The following is an 18,532-nucleotide window of genomic DNA, read 5'->3' as shown; positions in this document are numbered from 1 at the left end:
ATGCAAAATGTATATAATGAATTACTAGCTGTTTTTAGATGATATAAATTGAATCCCTTGCTTGGGCCTCCCAGAGAGAAAGCTATATATAAATTTATTTGTTAAAATTAGTTAAAAGTGATATCCTAGACTAGCAGAGAAGAGTCTTCTGTAGAGCACTTCTCTGGGGCAGTTTTTATTTAAAATGTGAATTTGCGATTTTAAAAATAAGCTTTAAAAGTTATTAGGTTCAGGCCAAGATTTCCCATCCCCTACTTCCACCCTGAATCCCAAATGCTCTGCTTCTGTTACCCAGTAGCACAAAATTGCCAAGGCTGAGTGTTTGTGCCACATATACGGCCAGATGACAGATGCTGCTCCTTGTGTAACAAGGTATTAAACACTTAAATGCATGTGATATGCTAGTTCCATTGCTTATCCTAATCTGGGTCATCTAATATGTAATTGTAGCGGTCATGGTAATCAATCTTTGTTCTAGGTCCCTTAGAGTCAGTGCAAAGACTCTTATTATCTCCAGTTCTATTTTACTTTTTTCTTTCTTTTCTTTTCTTTTTTGCGGTACGCGGGCCTCTCACTGTTGTGGCCTCTCCCGTTGCGGAGCACAGGTTGAGGACGCGCAGGCTCAGTGGCCGTGGCTCACGGGCCCAGCCGCTCCGCGGCATGTGGGATCCTGGGGACAGGGGCACGAACCCACGTCCCCTGCATCGGCAGGCGGACTCTCAACCACTGCACCGCCAGGGAAGCCCTACTTTTTTATTTTCTTAAAGATTTCACAATGATGACCAAGTGCAGTAATCTCTCTTTAGGATACAGTGGAGGGCAACGAAAGAATTTGGGGATACTGGATTAAAGTGTAATTTAGATCTCTTTTTCTTCCCCCGCAGAAGTGCAAATTTTTGTGTTTTAAAGAACATTTAAAATTCTGATGTGAGAAAAATTTTTAAAAAGAAAAATTTTGTTTTTAATTTTTAAATAAAATGTTAAATAGATTAAAAATTTTAAATAAAAAAGTGAGGTAAAAACATAGCACAGCCATATATATATGTGTGTAATGTAGAAAAAAGGTATCTAAGTCCTCTATCTATATATATAGGAAAATTTTCTTTACATTATTGAGGACATCTTTCCTAGCTTTCTGTTATCTCCTCCTTAAGGTAACCGAAATGTGCTCCTTTGGCCCAGCCTGAGAATCATTAATTTAGAAAAAAATAAATATACACTAGCTTTAAGTATTAGAAGTGAAAATAATGGGATTTGGCTTGCGTGTAGTATCGCTTTTGTGATGAGCTATTTGATTACAATAAATTTTAATTGTGCCAATATTGGGAGGGGGGAAAAAAACCAACCCACAGCGAACAGCAGGTTTCTGATGACTAGAAACAGTAAGACGACACTTTCTTGGAATGAAAGACGGCGCTTGCGCTCAGACTCAGTGGGCGCCCGCCCTCCTGCTTTTTCTCCAGCCGCCGTTTCCTCCGCCTTTCGCGCTCTAGCCACCCGGAAAGCCCATCCTAAGGGAAGCTGGGCACTGATTGGCTTCTTTGAAAGTCTACGGGATACCTGATTGGTGGATCCAGGACCCTTTAGCGCGGTGAGTTTGAAACTGCTCGCACTTCTCTTCAAAGCTGGCGCTTCGAAGTTAGGGGAGAGCGCCGCTGACGTGATAGCCGCCGCCGCTTTCGCCGGGGGATAATAAGCCGGGTAGAGTTGCCGGGGTCAGGGTCATGCCTATGGGGCGTCGACTCGGCAGGCCGGCGTTGACTCGCGGGCCTCGGAGGGGGTGTATTACGGAACCGGGTGATAATTTGGCGGCTGGGGTCTGCGTGCGGCCAGGCCGGGCCTTCACCTGGGGTCCGGGGCCTGGGCGTGGGAGCGACGCCGGCCGGCTCTAGCGGGAGGCTTGTGGGAGCCCAGCCCCGGCGGGGTTACGCCGGCAGGGCTGGGGTTGCCCTGGCCTTGGAGTTGCAGTCTGGGGTCACGCGGGTGGCTGAGGAGGCTCCCGAGTCCTGATTGAAGCCAAATCCGTGCCTTGGTTGGACGACGCCGAGCTCTTGCGGAGTGCCAGGCTCGGCCCTCGGCCCTGCAGCTCCCGCCCGTCCGCGGTGCGTCCTGCCCTCGCCTCCGGGGGTGGAAAGCAAGACCGCCCCTGGGTCAGCTACCCAAGCCCGTTCCCAATCACAGGCTGTCCCGGAAAACCGATCGGATGAACTACCTTGTGGGCCGTCTCAGGCTTGCCTCTGTGCCCATGACCCCAGGCCTCCTAGAGCTTTTAAGAACGCTTAGCCAAGGCATAGAACACTAGAGAACTTGGATTTTTTGTTGTCGTCGTCGTCGTTTTTATTTTATGCTTGGTGGTGGTTACATTCTATGGAATTGGCAAAAAGTGGAAATCTAAGAAATGCCGAGAGTTAGAAACGTGTGTTTTTAAATCCTTTAATCAATTTTTATTTAATACTAAAGTTACCAATGTGCACGTCTTGCTTCCTCTAACGACCTGGAGGTCTCTGGGTGGATTAAGCCGCTGGTATTTTACATCCTGCCACGTACAGGGGGCTTTCAAAAGCTATGCTGAGGCCGCATCCTTTATTTAAAATAGTTACAACCAGGAAAGGGTGGAAGAGTAAGCTTTGAAATTGGGTTGGTTTTCAGTTATTTGTCTAAAGTGAGCTCAGCAGTTTCATTGTGCTTTAGGCATATCACATCTGGATATTGAAGAAAAGATAATTATCCTAATCGTCCACTGTCATTTGTAAAATTAACCATTTTTAAGATGGCCAGGGTAGTGCAATTTTGTTCATTTAAAAAGATTTATCTCTACTTATTTCTGGAATGATTTTGAAGAAGAATGTGAGAAACATAACTTAAGGGTCAATATAACCTCAGGCTCAGTGACCTTTATATATGGTTTCATCGGTGATGTATTATAAAATGATGCTTTGGGCTGCTGGAGCTATTGTTTCATTGCAAACTTACCAGCCAAGACTTACCAGGAAGTCTTGAGTAACTGGTTGTCATTTCAGCTCTTTTTTTTTTTTTTTTTTTTTACCATTCTTTGTGATTCAAGTATATGGCTTTTTACTTTGTTCTTGACATTTCTGTGGGGTATAATTAGATTTTATGTGTGGAATTGCACTTTTTCTTTTAGAGTGCTTAGTGATATTTCCTACCTTACAAAAAGTACCTTGAAACTTCTTGTCATGTTTGTGTTATGTGACTGCTGACAACAGGAGAAAGATTAAAACTGTCACTTGAGCAAGTTGAAACACGTATACTTTTCGCTGCTTTAAACCCTCTAATGGGTGAGCAGTGTGACCACATTTTAGCTTCCTACTCATGTCTTTTAAAAATTTTTTTTTTAAATTATCTTCATAAAAATATAAAGCTGTACAAATTCAGTCAAATAACCTTGTTAAAATATTTGGGTATAACTGGCACACACTGGTGCTCCCTTAGAAGTGTTACATAAAGAGAACATCTGGGATGTGTTTGGGAAGAATAGGTAAGTCCATGTGTGAATTTGAGGGTTAATTTGGAAGAGGCTAAATGTTACACTGGTATAGGATATACGAATATTTCCAATGTTTCAGAAACTAAGAAGGGTGGGAGAGTCTTTGAGTTCTTTCCCTTCTAACTATTGTTCTAATATAATAGCTAATATTCATGGAAAATTAATACTGCACTAGGCACTGTGGGAAATGCTTTACTTATAGTATCTCATTAATAACGTAAAAGCACGCTTTGAGTTAGTGACATGTAATCAAATCAGCTTTTCCTCTCATTTTAGGATCTACCATACCCATTGATTAACTATGGAAGACTATACCAAAATAGAGAAAATTGGAGAAGGTGAGTGGTTTTAATAATATAAAAGGATTTTTTAAAAATGATTTAATGATGCTGTAATGTCCTTGACATGAAGACATGTAAATATTCATTAAAATCTAATCTTTGGGACTTCCCTGGTGGCGCAGTGGTTAAGAATCCACCTGCCAATGCAGGGGACACGGGTTCGAGCCCTGGTCTGGGATGATCCCACATGCCATGGAGCAACTAAGCCCGTGCGCCACTACTGAGCCTGCGCTCTAGAGCCCGTGAGCCACAACTACTGAAGCCCGTGCGCTGCAACAAGAGAAGCCACTGCAATGAGAAGCCTGCGCACTGCAACGAAGAGCAGCCCCTGCTCGCCCCAACTAGAGAGAAAGCTTGTGCGCAGCAACGAAGACCCAATGTAGCTAAAAATAAAAAAATTAATTAACTAGTTAGTTTTTTAAAATCCAATCTCTCAGGTACGTCTAACAGTATATTAGTGCATTAATACATATGTTCTCTACATAATAAAACACAAAAATGTTCACGTTTCAAGAGAATTGAAATTATTCTGACATGTCTCCCCAACAGCCCCCTTCCAATAATCTTACATCCTTCTAATACTAAATGCTTAAAGCAATATTTGTATTTTGAAAACACTATTGATATCTTGTAGGGAAGGGTGTTAGGGCAGTGGAATTATGTGCTTTACTTCTAAATACTTCTGCATATATACTTGAAGTTCTAGTCAGGGTCATGCATTTCATTTGGTGGTTAATGTCTCCTTAATGTCTTCTGATTTAGAATTGTCCCCCTGACTTTTCCCCTTTGACATTGAGTTTTTGACAGCCCAATTCATTTCTTAAATATATCCAGACTTTTCTTATTTCAATTATTACAAAGTTGTTCTCTGGTTTCTTCTGAATAACAAAAAATCTGAGTGTTGTTACATTAGTCTTGGAACTCCTTCCTGTCTTAAGGAAATGTCTTTTTAGATTGTAGAGAACATAGCTATATCCATGATGTGGAACCTTAGTTGGCATTTAGTAGGCACTCTGTAAACATTTGTTGATCAAAGGTTTTTCTCTTTACCGTTCAGTCTCCATAACTTGTCCATATCGAACATTTTAAAATTTTATAATGCTTAGTTCATTTCAGAGCCCATACCTTGTATGTCACAAATAATTTTTGGTAATTAACCAGTGGAATCACTGTGCTCTGTTTAACTAGCGCTCTATTCCAGTAGTTCATTGAGAAGTGATATGGTTCAAAAAGAGTCAGAAGAGAGACATAGAGCACTTGTGATGTCTAAAACTCAATTCAGTACATATCAAGGAACCTAACCGGTGGCACAGTGGTTAAGACTCTGCGCTCCCAATGCGGGGGGCCTGGGTTCGATCCCTGGTCAGGGGACTAGATCACACATGCATGCCTCAACTGAGAGTTTGCAAGCCACAACTAAGGAGCCCGCGTGCCGCAACTAAGGAACCAGCAAGCTAAAACTAAGACCCAGCGCAACCAAATAAATAAATATATATTTTAAAATGCATATCTAGTGTTTGCTATAAGTTTATCAGTGGTTGTTATGAGTAAATTTTAGGACCAGGTGAATGTTGTACACTTGAGGAGAGGTAAGCATACTTAAAAAAAGCTCTGAATTTACCATTAACAGTTTATTTGACTATATTATGCAAATGACTGATCTTCCTGAGTGGGGTCTGCTCCAGGATCCCTGTCAATGTCAATATTGACATTGTTGCTCATTATCTGAAGCCCATATCTCAGAATCAGTGTTCTCAACTTCCAAATGGATGTGAGGCTTTCTGCTATATAGTAGATAATATGAGCTTGAATAGATCAAATATTTAATAAAATATTTTATCCTCATTCTTTTCTAGATGAGGATTGTTGACTGTATATTTGAAATGTACGAAGCACTCTATATGAAGTTTTCTGAAAGTGTCACAGTGACTCCTGTTAGTAATATTTCCTGAGCCCAAATCTTTGCACTGTATTTTATGCCTACCTTGTTGCCAGGTAGGATATTTGACAGGAGATACATTCCAATCTGCAAACGATCCTTTTTCTCTAAAATGTGCTGGAAAATTACTGGTAATTTAAATGTATGGGAAACCTGTGATGACTATATGAATTCTCTAAACTACAGCCATGATAGGTTTTAGTTACCTTCAGTGTTGTTTTGGAAGTGATGAGGGTATAATTATGACTAAGATGCTTCCCCTCTGGCCACAGCAGACATTTCTATCATGTGACACCTTATGGGATTCAATCATTTTTAAAATCTTTTTTAGTTTGTGGAGGTTGTCACATAGCAGACACTTTGTCTATTTCAGGTACCTATGGAGTTGTGTATAAGGGTAGACACAAAACTACAGGTCAAGTGGTAGCCATGAAGAAAATCAGACTAGAAAGTGAAGAGGAAGGAGTTCCTAGTACTGCAATTCGGGAAATATCTCTATTAAAAGAACTTCGTCATCCAAATATAGTCAGGTATGGTGTAATATCTGAATTTGAATCATTTTCCGCATACTATTTCAAAATGTGAATTTCATTGTGGAAACTTTTACATTTGCTTAATTTCTGGTGTAACCTTGCTGAGCTGACTAGAACCCTACTATTTTTGTTCATTGAGAATGCTGGGCATAGAAAAAAAGGCTGGTAAAGCAGGAACAGAGTTAGAGGAGCTTGGTGATGAAGATTAGTAGTGGGGGCTGGAAAATCAGGGTAAACTGGTCAAGGGAGAAAAGGAAGTCTTTTTCACAGAGCTTTGACACTGCTCCCACTCTGAGAGCTCTGATCCTTAAAGACTCCTTAATCAGAGACCTGAGACAGGTAGATAGGTCAGATGAAGAAAAACTTTTTCTTTCCAAGTATTTGGACTGGCATCTTTCCAAATCAGGATTTAACTGCATTTTTCTGGGGCTAGAGATAGTGAGCAACTAGTAAAGTCAGATACTATTGTTTCTATTATTTACCTCAATGGAAAGACAAGCTCTGAGCAACAAGCAGTCAACCTAGAAACGTTCTGGAGTAGAAGCCGCTTGCCAGTTAGCGCCTAATATAATATGACTTAATTTTCAATTGCTGCCCTGAGGTTCCTTTCTCAAATTCTAGGTTAGTGCTACGGTTTTCACAACTAGGGAAGCTACCACCTCTTCTTTCCCAAAACAGTATAGTAAAATTTCTTATGGCCCTACTTTTTGTAATAGCAACTGTGAAATGTATAGAAATAGTTTTATTTTGTGAGAGGTCAAAAATGTTAGTGTTTTAAATTTTCATATAATTATTTTATTCTTCAGTCTTCAAGATGTGCTTATGCAGGATTCCAGGTTATATCTCATCTTTGAATTCCTTTCCATGGATCTCAAGAAATACTTGGATTCTATCCCTCCTGGTCAGTTCATGGATCCTTCACTTGTTAAGGTAAGAATCTTGCCTAATTTTATTAGTATTTTTCCACTGTGAATGTAAAGTGTTTACTCTGTAGAAGTCCCTGTGTTTCATGAAAATGTGCTTGGAAAAAGTGTTAGAAAGTAGAACAAGGAAGAAAAGAATATTTTGTTTTCTCCCACACAGTTAGTCTATGGGTTAGGTTGTTAATGGTTACCCATTTTATTACTAGATAGTGCTTCTAGCTGTAAAGTGAAAAGTAGTGCCTGAGATAACAAAAGTAATAAGTACATATTACATTGTTGGAAGCTAGGATATTCTGGTCTTTATTTGGCAGTCAGGTACATGTAAAACAAAGTAGCAAAAGCCTGGGGCAGGGTGATGGTGGCAGGCGGTTTCATTTTATTCTGGTTTTAAATATATTTTGGTTAATTTATTTTAGACATTAAATTTCATTTAAATTTTAAATGTGTAATTGTCCTTACACCATCTCTACCAAACCTCTCCTTAGAGGTAGGCATTCTTTTTTTTTTTTAAATATCTTTATTGGATTATAATTGCTTTACATTGCTGTGTTAGTTTCTGCTGTATAACAAAGTGAATCAGCTATACGTATACATATATCCCTATATCCCCTCCCTCTTGCGTCTCCCTCCTGTCCTACCCCTCTAGCTGGTCACAAAGCACGGAGCTGATCTCCCTGTGTAGCCATTGTTTTATTAGTAATCTTAGAGATACTTATATGTCAACTTTGCATGTGTATATACATATACTGTTTTTATAAAAATGGGATTATATATTTATATATATATATATATGCATTACTTTCCCTTTTCTGTGTAAAACATTATTCGACCATAGGTCTACCTGTCTTTCTAATTTTTTTTTTTTTTACTCAGAAACATTATTTATTTTTGACATCCATCTATATCTTAACGTAACTGTAATGAGTATTCCTTGTAATATCACCTCGTAGGGAAATCCCCACTATGATTTTTTCTTCAATTCCATTTTGTTCAAGAGTCTTCCTAATTTTTGATACAGTTATGTAAACCAGTTCCACACTGGTGGACATTGAAATTGTTTTCCAGCTTGGTGATTCATGCCTTTATGGTCAGTGCTGCAGTGAATATCTTTATATCTTCATATACATCTTCATAGCATGGATTCTCACAGGTGGACTCAATGGGTTGAAGATGTTTATTTACACTTAAAATCTTGATAGAGAGTGCCATTTGCCCTCTAAAAAATTAGAGCAATTTACTCTTAAACATCATGGTGTATATTTTCTTTTAATACCTCACTGTTGAAACTTGTTTTTATCAATCTTTTTGATAATAATCTATTATGTGAAAAAGACTAATATCATTTTGCATGTCATTTAACATTTTTTCATTTCTTAGCCATTTTATAAACAGCCTATACATATTCTTCACTGATGATCCTGTTAGGATATTTTTTCCACTGGTTTCTAAGAGCCTCTTATCAGTAACATGTTGATAATAGTTCTTTTATTCCTTTTTTTTGTCTTTTGATTTGTTAATGGAGTACACCGTTAGTAATTTTTATAATTTAACAATCTTATACATGACTTTTGGACTTTGAGATTTTTTATGTCTTATTTAAGTCTTCCTCACTCAAAGATCACATGTATTAGAACAATACATGGCAATGTTTTTCTAGTAGTTCTAGTAGATTACCCCCACCCCCTCCTTTTGTCTTAAATTCTAGATGGATCAAAGGTTTATTTTGGTGTAAGGACGAGGGTTCTTAATTTTTTTCCAAATGGCTAGCCAGTTGTTCCAACTGATTGATTTTATGTATTTTATAATTTTGAACTTTATAAGTCAATACTATAACTATGTATATTTTCTATTTCTGTAATATCCATGTTGCTTCAAATGTCAATTACATTGTCTTGGCAACAAGTATCTTATAAAACACTTCTCTGAACTTACCAAACAGGATTTTGCGATAATTGTATCTCTTTAAATACACAGTCATAATATTCTCTTTGTTGTTTCTTTTGGAGTCTGTGACCAATGTCTCCAAAGAGGAAATGAATATGTAAAGATAAAAGGCTGAAATGGAAAAGACTAACCTTATTCAAGGTAGAAATAGAGTTGCTATAATTATATAAAACAAAAGTTTAAGAAAATTTCTATATAGAAAACTAACTTAAGAATTAGGGGCCAAAATAAGTAAAAGAAGAATAAGTGAGTTCATAAACATGTGCCCATAAGGTGAATATCTTTGTCATAGGTATACAAACATGAATACCTTATGTAAATGGGCTTCCCACCCCCAAATACTTCCTGTTAGTCTCAAATTGCCTGAGAACTTTTTTTTTTTTTAATTTTTATTTACTTATTTTTGCTGTGTTGGGTCTTCCTTTCTGTGTGAGGGCTTTCTCTAGTTGTGGCAAGCAGGGGCCACTCTTCATCGCGGTGCACAGGCCTCTCACTATCGCAGCCTCTCTTGTTGCGGAGCACAGGCTCCAGACGCGCAGGCTCAGTAGTTGTGACTCACGGGCCTAGTCGCTCCGCGGCATGTGGGATCCTCCCAGACCAGGGCTCGAACCCGTGTCCCCTGCATTAGCAGGCAGACTCTCAACCACTGCGCCACCAGGGAAGCCCCTGAGAACTTTTTTTGTAAATTGTTTATTTCTCTGCATTATCATTTCTCATGTCTTCGAAAGAAAGCCACCAAGATTATTTAGAAAATTGTTAAATGGTATGGTTAAGTTTCTAACTTATGGTTCCTTCTTCCAGAGTTATTTGTACCAAATCCTACAAGGGATTGTGTTTTGTCACTCTAGAAGAGTTCTACACAGAGACTTAAAACCTCAAAATCTATTGATTGATGATAAAGGAACAATTAAACTGGCAGATTTTGGCCTTGCCAGAGCTTTTGGAATACCTATTAGAGTATATACACATGAGGTATGTTTTTTGGTGCTTTTGTTAAGTGTGATTGCTGGATTGTTTTCTATATTCTTTAAGTCAAGAAAGAAATACTCAATCAGAAAGATTTCCACTCTGTGCCAGTATCAGTTTATTGCCTCTCTGCTCCAAAGTCATCCTTCATTGCCTGCTATGTGAAAATGTATCTGGAACCTTTTGAGTATTTTTCTTTTGCCAGTTGCTGTGATGTTACGCTTTGACAGTAGAGGGTGCTGGAGAGGCATTACAGGAAGGAGTCGTTATTCTTACTAGTCAATCTAAATCTTCCAATCCTCTGTTACAGTTACTAATCTTTTACAGTAGACTTTCCCCATTCAAATTACCATGAGATTTCTGTCTGTTGATTGGATCCTCTCTTGAAACAATAAGATTGGTTAAAAGACAGGTTTTGTTGCTTAAGTGCTACTGTTTCAGATGTATTTAGAAGCTTCTAAATATAACCAAGTTTTGTTTGTGTTATATTGATGACTTGGCATTTTGTTTGCTGTTTCTGGAGGGAAAGGGAATGTTGACTCACATAGTTAAGGATTATTGGGAAACCTTGTCTTCTGTGGAGTTGTCTACCCTTCTGCCCAAAGACTTCCTCCAGATCAAAACTTAATGACAGTGCTGAGCTGGTCAGATGTCTTGGCTTCTTTTAATTATTCCTTTTTATCATTTTTCCCATGGCTCTATAAATAAAGATTATTTGGTTTCCATTGGCGTAAACATATGCCACTGATCTCCAATGTGATAAATTAGATATGCTAAAATAGTAGATTGGTGCTAGACTACTAATAAACTGTTGTTTGACTTCGTTTTGATTTTAGCATGTAATCGCTACATGCACTTGTACAGTGTCAACCCCAAATCCGTTATCATTGGGCTTTTTTTTTTTGTAAGTGAAGGCTATCTGGACTCTTTTGTTCCTCGCATTTTAATGATTTGAAAAGACTTGGTATGCTTTTTTCTTTTTCCCCCTAATGAATATAACTTAGAAATACTTCCTTATTTATCTAACATTTAGTATTGTGTATAGTTAATTGACTTTTAAACACTATTATCAGAGGCAATCAAGCAGCATTCTAAAGGACAGTCCTAATGAAATAGAAATGTTTACATTTAGGTAATTTAACGTGCCACATTTATTCCAAGTAAGATATTTTCTTTGTAATAGGTAGTAACACTCTGGTATAGATCTCCAGAAGTATTGCTGGGGTCAGCTCGCTACTCAACTCCAGTTGACATTTGGAGTATAGGTACCATATTTGCTGAATTAGCAACTAAGAAACCACTTTTCCATGGGGATTCAGAAATCGACCAACTCTTCAGAATTTTCAGGTATTTTTGTTTTATACTTGAGCTACTAAGAACTTTTATATTAACATGTATATAACAAGAGTTATGTTTATACTTTAACCATAAGTTTTTGTTTTGCTGTGGCTGTTTAGAGCTTTGGGTACTCCCAATAATGAAGTGTGGCCAGAAGTGGAATCTTTACAGGACTATAAGAATACATTTCCCAAATGGAAACCAGGAAGCTTAGCATCCCATGTCAAAAACTTGGATGAGAATGGCTTGGATCTGCTCTCGGTAAGGAATGCCCTTTATATTGACTTCAACACTGTGCATGATTCTGAATGTACTTAATTCTTTCTTTCATGTAGGAAATAGGAAGAAAACCACCATATACTGAGCCAGGCACATAACTATTATGTCTGTTATGTTTATTGCTGAAGTGAGCACATTACTAGCTCCATTTTAGATACAAAAACCACTAGTGGTTTCGAGAGGAGGATGTGGCATTTGTTCACTTTTTTTCATATATAGATTTATTTATTTATTTATTTATTTGGTTGCGTTGGGTCTTCGTTGCTGCACGCGGGCTATCTTTAGTTGCGGCGCGCGGGGGCTACTCTTTGTTGCAGTGCGCGGGCTTCTCATTGTGGTGGATTCTCTTGTTGCAGAACTCGGGCTCTAGGCGCACGGGTTTCAGTAGTTGTGGCTCACGAGCTCTAGAGTGCAGGCTCAGTAGTGGTGGCACACGGACTTAGTTGCTCCACAGCATGTGGGATCTTCCTGGACCAGGGCTCGAACCCGTGTTCCCTAAATTGGCAGGCAGATTCTTAACCACTGCGCCACCAGGGAAGCCCTTGTTCACTTGTTTTTAATCTGATAGGTAGCTGTAGATACTCTGAAGGAGAGGATGAGGTTAATAAACCTTTAAGTTGTGGACTTGGAGTGGCCTTCCTCTCCGGGTTTTTTGTCTCAGTATTTACTGCTTTTTAGTTTAGACACAGTCATTTTAATTTTTAAAGTCTTTACTGCATGAATTCCCATTTCTCACTTTGCCTTGTTTCCCCATCAGACAGGTTAGCAGAAGGACAAATGTAGTTCTTAAAACCTTTCCCCTCTGTTATGTTGCTGTTCCCAACTAAACAGTTGTGTTCTTTAAAAACAAGATAAAAAACAAATTTGTTAGGATAATAGACCTGCCTCAGGAAATTTGTTTTAGAACAGTATTTAAATACTGAGATTTTCTTTTCTTTTCTTTTTAAACTTATTTTTATATTTATTTTTATTTATTATTTGGCTGCATTGGGTCTTTGTTGCTGCACGCGGGCTTTCTCTAGTTGCAGTGAGCGGGAGTTACTTTTCATTGCAGTGCGCGGGCTTCTCATTGCAGCGGCTTCTTGTTGCAGAGCACGGGCTCTAGGTGCACGGGCTTCAGTAGCTGTGGCGCGCAGGCTCAGTAGTTGTGGCTCGCGGGCTCTAGAGCACAGGCTCAGTAGTTGTGGGGCACGGGCTTAGTTGCTCTGTGGCATGTGGGATCTTCCCGGACCAGGGATCGAACCTGTGTCCCCTGCATTGGCAGGCGGATTCTTAGCCACTGCGCCACCAGGGAAGTCCAATACTGGGATTTTAGAAGGGACTAGTTTTTATGAATCTCAGGTAATGTGATTGCAAAAAAAAAAAAAAAAAAAAAGATTTTGACAGGTTACTAAACAAAGGAAAAAATCTACTGCTATATCATCATACACATGTTCTAACTGATCTTTGAGCCCCTTCACAATTTATAAATCATGCCACCAAATTCAGCTTAGAGTTCCCAAATGCTTACAAGTGCAGTCCAAGATCCTTTACTGCCACTCAGATATTTTGTACATTAATATTGATGATATGATGTAAAAGGCCTTCTATATTCCTGGCCCAGTCTGTCTTTTTAACTTCCGTGATTCTTGAACATGAAGAATTTCACTTTAGTTAATGAAATGAAAAATCATACTGTCAATCATGGTTCCTTAGTCTAGCCAGTATTGACATCTTGGACTGGCTCATTCTTTGCTGCTGGAGGCTGTCCTGTACGTTGTAAGATATTTAACAGCATCCCATTCCTCTGTCCTATAGATGCCATTAACACATTCCTCCCAGTTGTACAACCCCAGATGTCTCCACACATTGCCGAATGTCCCCTGAGGGGCAAAGTCTCACCCAGTTGACAATCACTGCTGTAAATCCTAAGTCAGTCTTGGTTTCAAATTTCAGCTTTATCACTCCTAAACTCTATGAACTTGGGCAGGTTCCTTAACCTCTTTGAGCCTCAAAGTTCTTATTTGTAAAGTGGGACTAATTCCTACCTTTTTTTGTGAGGATTAAGTAACATGAAACGTACAAAGCACTTAATAGAGTGCTAGCTATATAATAAGAGCTCAAATGGTAACTAGATAGTAAAAGTATCTCTGGGTCTGCTTATTGATTTAGTTTTCTTTAAGATTAATAATATTTCTTTAAGATAAATTTTAACTTTATTCAGCCTTTTCTGTTAATGTGTAAATAGACTTTAATACTAGGTTGTCTGACCATAATTCATTTAGTGACTCATTTAAACTATGTTTATAACACATTGGTTTTGTTTTTATTTGGAACTTGCTGGAAGCTACATTAGAAACCTCTATAGTTAATTGCCACCACTTCAGCAATGCTGTAAATAACTCAGAGGGCCATTTAATTCTCAAAGTAAATATAATTAACTAGATAATCTTTCTTCAATTTATGCCTTGGTTTTAAAACTATCTGAATGCTTGTGTCTTAAACCATAATTTATAGCAAAAAGAGGTTATCGAGATATCTGTGATTTAAGGAATAGATTATTTAGAGCTAGGGGGTGAAGTAAGACATTTATGTGCTTTGGTATTAAACTAACAGAAATGTTCATTTAGTAGTTTTTCATTAAAATTATTAGCTTAGGGCTTATTGGTAGAAAAGTAAGGCTTTTTGGAGATTTTTTTAAATGGTTTATTTCTTAACCTTTTAAAAAATCTTTTTCCTCCCACAGAAAATGTTAGTCTATGATCCTGCCAAACGAATTTCTGGCAAAATGGCACTGAATCATCCATACTTTAATGATTTGGACAATCAGATTAAGAAGATGTAGCTTTCTGACAGAGTTTCCATGTGTTGTGTCGAGAACAGATAGCTGTATTTTTACTGTTAACTGTTTTTGTGTTGTGTATTTTTCTTTTCTTTGTTGTAAAATTTAAGCTGTGCCTCATCTTCTGATTTCAAAAGTGTAACTTAAAAATGTAAATACTGTTCTATATGAATTTAAATATAATAATTCTGTATATGTTTGTAGATCCCACCGTAACAACTATTTGTTACTATAATAAAACTATATAAATCTAGTACTGATGTCAGGAATTGGGGAAAATTTGAGTTAGCTTAAATCATCTAAAATCCTATAGCAGTCTGCTTTTCCTGTAGTTGGAAATACTAAACTTTACGAAAGTGTGCTAAGTTGAAAATTCATAATGCTTTGAAGTATTTTTATGCTCTGAATGTTTAAATTTTCTTGTCAGTTTCTTGCCATGTGGTAACTCTACAACCTGCCCAAAGATGAATATTTTTCTACTGGTATTTCAATTCGTGACCTAAATGTTTAGGCATTCAGATGAGAAAACTATCCAGATTTGAGAACTGATGCTTAATTTAGAGAGGTTTTTAGTAACTTATAAAACTAACATTAGCGTATGCCAAAGTTTGCTAAGTTTTACAGTCAGAGATTAAGGGCTGTCCACAGCAGGGAAGAACAGTTTAGAAAATTTATGGGCTATCCTATTTTTAGGTAGGTTATGAAAGTTATTTGTCTGAGTGAATTCTTGTGCCTTGGTCAGAGGTAATAACTATACAAAGGAGTAGTGGCTTATCTTGGCTTTCAAGCCTGACTTTAAAACTCGGTTTGTAAATTTTGACATAGTTTAGTTTATTAGCAGCCTTCTTCTAGTTTATTAGCAGCCTTCTTAGAAGGTTCTAATGTAAAATTATTTAGCTAAAATCACTAGCTTTGGGAATTGTTTAATTAATAATGCTGCTCGTTGTGATTTTTACCTGTAAGCAGGCTAATTTATTTGTTATAGCCTAGAGAAATGTCTCTGAAAATAGTTTTATCATTTTTAGTGTACATCTATCCATTGTCTGCCCATAGACTCTATTTTTCCTCCTGGTTACCTATGGCTAGAATGGGCATTCTTGTGTGACTGATACAGTTGATTGAACATGTAATGGGTGATCTACCTAATCTTGTTGTCTTAGAATTTTTGCACTTGAGGAGAAAGGATGGGTCACTTTCTTTGGCAACAGGGCTTATAAGTTGGGAGTTTTGGTGGCCTTGTCCTAGGTGCTTTGGTGGAAGCCCGCCTGCAGTAAGGGAATGCAGAGCTTGGAAGTCATTTGAGGTCATACTGTGGAGAGATTTCATGGCGGGAATTTGTTAAATGAGAGGTCACACCAAAGATTGAATTGAGATGGTGACGTGGTGTATCTGCAGAATTGTGTTTTCTTACCTATGAAGTGAAGTATTGAAGTGAGTCTACTTTTCAAATTGTGCATTGCAGCCCTTTAGCGGTTCAGGATCAGCATTAATCAATGATACCCTCCCCCCACGCTGAAACTACCGGTGTATCTTATATAATTATTTCTTGGTGTTTTTGTTTCAATAATATATAGATGCACTGGTGTCACCAATGTTTGGGGCCTTGTGGACTTGGTAGAAGCAGCATGCATCCTCACTACTATTGTTCCATGCAGTCTAATTGTTTGAAAAGTCAGTAATTCATCAATTGAGAACCTACTTAGTGGACCAGGGAAATGAGACGGTAGAACACTGCCAACAGTTGCTGTAATGAGTGACCACCCTTCTGTCCTGCTCCAGCTATCTGTGTAGTCCCATGTGAAGTGTTTATGTCAGCTTCAGTGACTGGGTGAAGAGCTACTGAATTGGGTCCTCATCTCGTGCATATTTTTACATTGGCTTGTGCCATGGTGCTTCTGATTAATTTTAAAGTGGATCTTTTCTCTGAGCCAATAGTTCTTATATTTGTTGTGTGCTAGAAACACCTGAGACTAATGCTGGTCCCACCCTGAACAATTCTGAAATTGAAAATTTGTCTCTTTTCAAAATTTCCCCAGGGTGATTCTGACGTAGCCAGTTATCACCAGTTGGTGGTGAGTTTAACAACTTTGGACCGACATTCAGTTTTAGTTGTCTCAAAACTTCATGTCACCTTGCATTATATTTAACTTGTTCTATTTCTGTTTCAGGCTGTACTCTTTAGTGAGGAGAGGGGCTTGTATATTTCATCACCAATAGAAGACTTCCATATACTATGACAATTGCTCTACCTCTCATTGTCCGTAGGCTTTAGAGAAGGGTTTTTTTTGTTGTTGCTGTTAAAGTTAAAATATATAGGCAGTAATGGTGCAAAGAAGTTAATACGTAATTTGTAGTAAAATCTTACTAATTTATGTGTGGACATGGCGTATGTGAATTAAATGTTTGAAAAAAAATGATAGTGTTTTAGAGTTAATAAAAGGTCTTTTGGGGACTCGGATTAACATACTAAAATAATTTTTAATTAGTAAAAAGTAATTTTTAAAGTACTTAAGGAGACTTGAAAGTTCTACGAGGTGGAATACACTTCCACTTTAGTGCCTTTAGCAAACTGTAGTTCATAATAGGTCAACTTCAGTTCCACGCCTTTTAAATGTTGCCATATTCAAACTGAAGTCGGTGAGGTTCCATAGGACCCTAGGATCATTTTACATTTTGCGGACAGAGTAGAGACAATTAGAGGTGTTTGTGGGCTATGGAGTTAAGAGAGTAGTGGGCATTGTTTAAATAAGTCTGGGACAAGATGGATAGAGTATTGAGTGATTAAAGGGAAAGCGAGGGATGGAGGGATCAAGGGTGAAAGTCCCTGAAGAGGGAGGTACTTCCGACCTAAAAATAGCATCTAGTAGAAGGCTCAGGTGGGATATTAATGGTACTGACAAGGATTGTAACTTTAGACCCTTTGGAGAAAGGAGTGAAGTTTAATGAAGTATTTGGAAGCAAGACTAGACGTTTTTAGTCCCATGCTGTCATGTAAATATCAAGTTTCTAAGATGCCTTAAAAGCTTCAGAAGAGACGCATTGAGAGTCATAGACTTGTTGAGGAGGAAAGAAGTTATCACAATACCAGCATTCCTGAGAATGCTGAATTAGGGTCTCCTGGAGAGCTTGTTAAGAGATTTCTGGACCATCCCCAGCATGTGATTCAGTACATCCTGCGTAGCCACGAATATACTTTCTTAACAAGTTCCCAGGTGATGTTGCTGGTGGCCCAGGGACCACACTTTGAGAATCACTGCCTGGGTGGTTCTCAGAACTCTAGAGAACTGAACAGAAACCTAGCTATTTGGTCAGCTTATTTGTAGAGGAAACAGAAGTGCAGAAGGAGAAACTGGCCTAGAGCCAGGCATACATTTCGAGGTTGAACTGGAATTCGAACCTAAATCTTCCATTGTCATTGAGAATTGAGAAAAGTGAACGGTGTAATGTGAAGATTCCAGTTTTAGAGCCATATTGGAACTTGGTTCCCAGTTCTGCCAATTCTGTCTGTAGCCTTGGATAAGTCACTCAACATCTCTGAATCTATTTCCTCAATTGCACAATGGAGGTAATAAATGGGATTTATTTATATAAATACATAGGTAGGACTGTAGGATTGTTGTGAGGGATGTAGATAGGGCTGCCAGGCATCTTGCATGTATTATATAGTACATGTCTTGTCAGAATGCCCTAAATGTTCTTTTTTCAATACCTTACAAAAGTTGGGCAGTTAGAGCTATTTTTCTGCCACAGTAATTGGTGCTTAAATCTGTTAAATGGCAACACAAGGTGCCCTAGATGGGGAATATGGGTAAAGTTCCTGGCACACGGTAATTCCTTTCTCCTTTGAAGTGTCAGCACTTTTTTCTTATATTACCTCTTCTGGCACTTTTACTTTCTCCCTTACTAAATTCTAAGTCCAGTGAGGGCTGGGGCCATGTCT

At 38.3% G+C, this 18,532-nt stretch overlaps 1 protein-coding gene across 2 annotated transcripts; it reads left to right on the top strand.

The window, feature by feature from the left end:
- The first annotated feature begins 1,491 nt into the window (after window positions 1-1,491).
- On the top strand, window positions 1,492-17,384 carry CDK1 (cyclin dependent kinase 1). Of its 2 annotated transcripts, none has more exons than XM_079900054.1 (8): window positions 1,492-1,591; window positions 3,785-3,846; window positions 6,162-6,318; window positions 7,128-7,251; window positions 9,990-10,160; window positions 11,338-11,501; window positions 11,612-11,753; window positions 14,497-17,384. In XM_079900054.1, exons 2-8 carry the CDS (start codon window positions 3,810-3,812, stop codon window positions 14,593-14,595), a joined length of 894 nt encoding a protein of 297 aa, XP_079756180.1. In that variant the 5' UTR covers window positions 1,492-1,591; window positions 3,785-3,809; the 3' UTR covers window positions 14,596-17,384. The 2 variants fall into 2 exon arrangements, with proteins under 2 accessions (XP_079756180.1, XP_079756179.1); XM_079900053.1 differs by lacking the exon at window positions 1,492-1,591 and adding an exon at window positions 1,601-1,701.
- Window positions 17,385-18,532: the final 1,148 nt, after the last annotated feature.

The sequence above is a fragment of the Stenella coeruleoalba genome (assembly GCF_951394435.1).
Source record: "Stenella coeruleoalba genome assembly, chromosome: 16".
Lineage (NCBI taxonomy): Eukaryota > Metazoa > Chordata > Mammalia > Artiodactyla > Delphinidae > Stenella > Stenella coeruleoalba.
The sequence above is the reverse complement of the archived record's forward strand: the minus strand, read 5'-3'. Positions and strand labels throughout refer to the sequence as shown.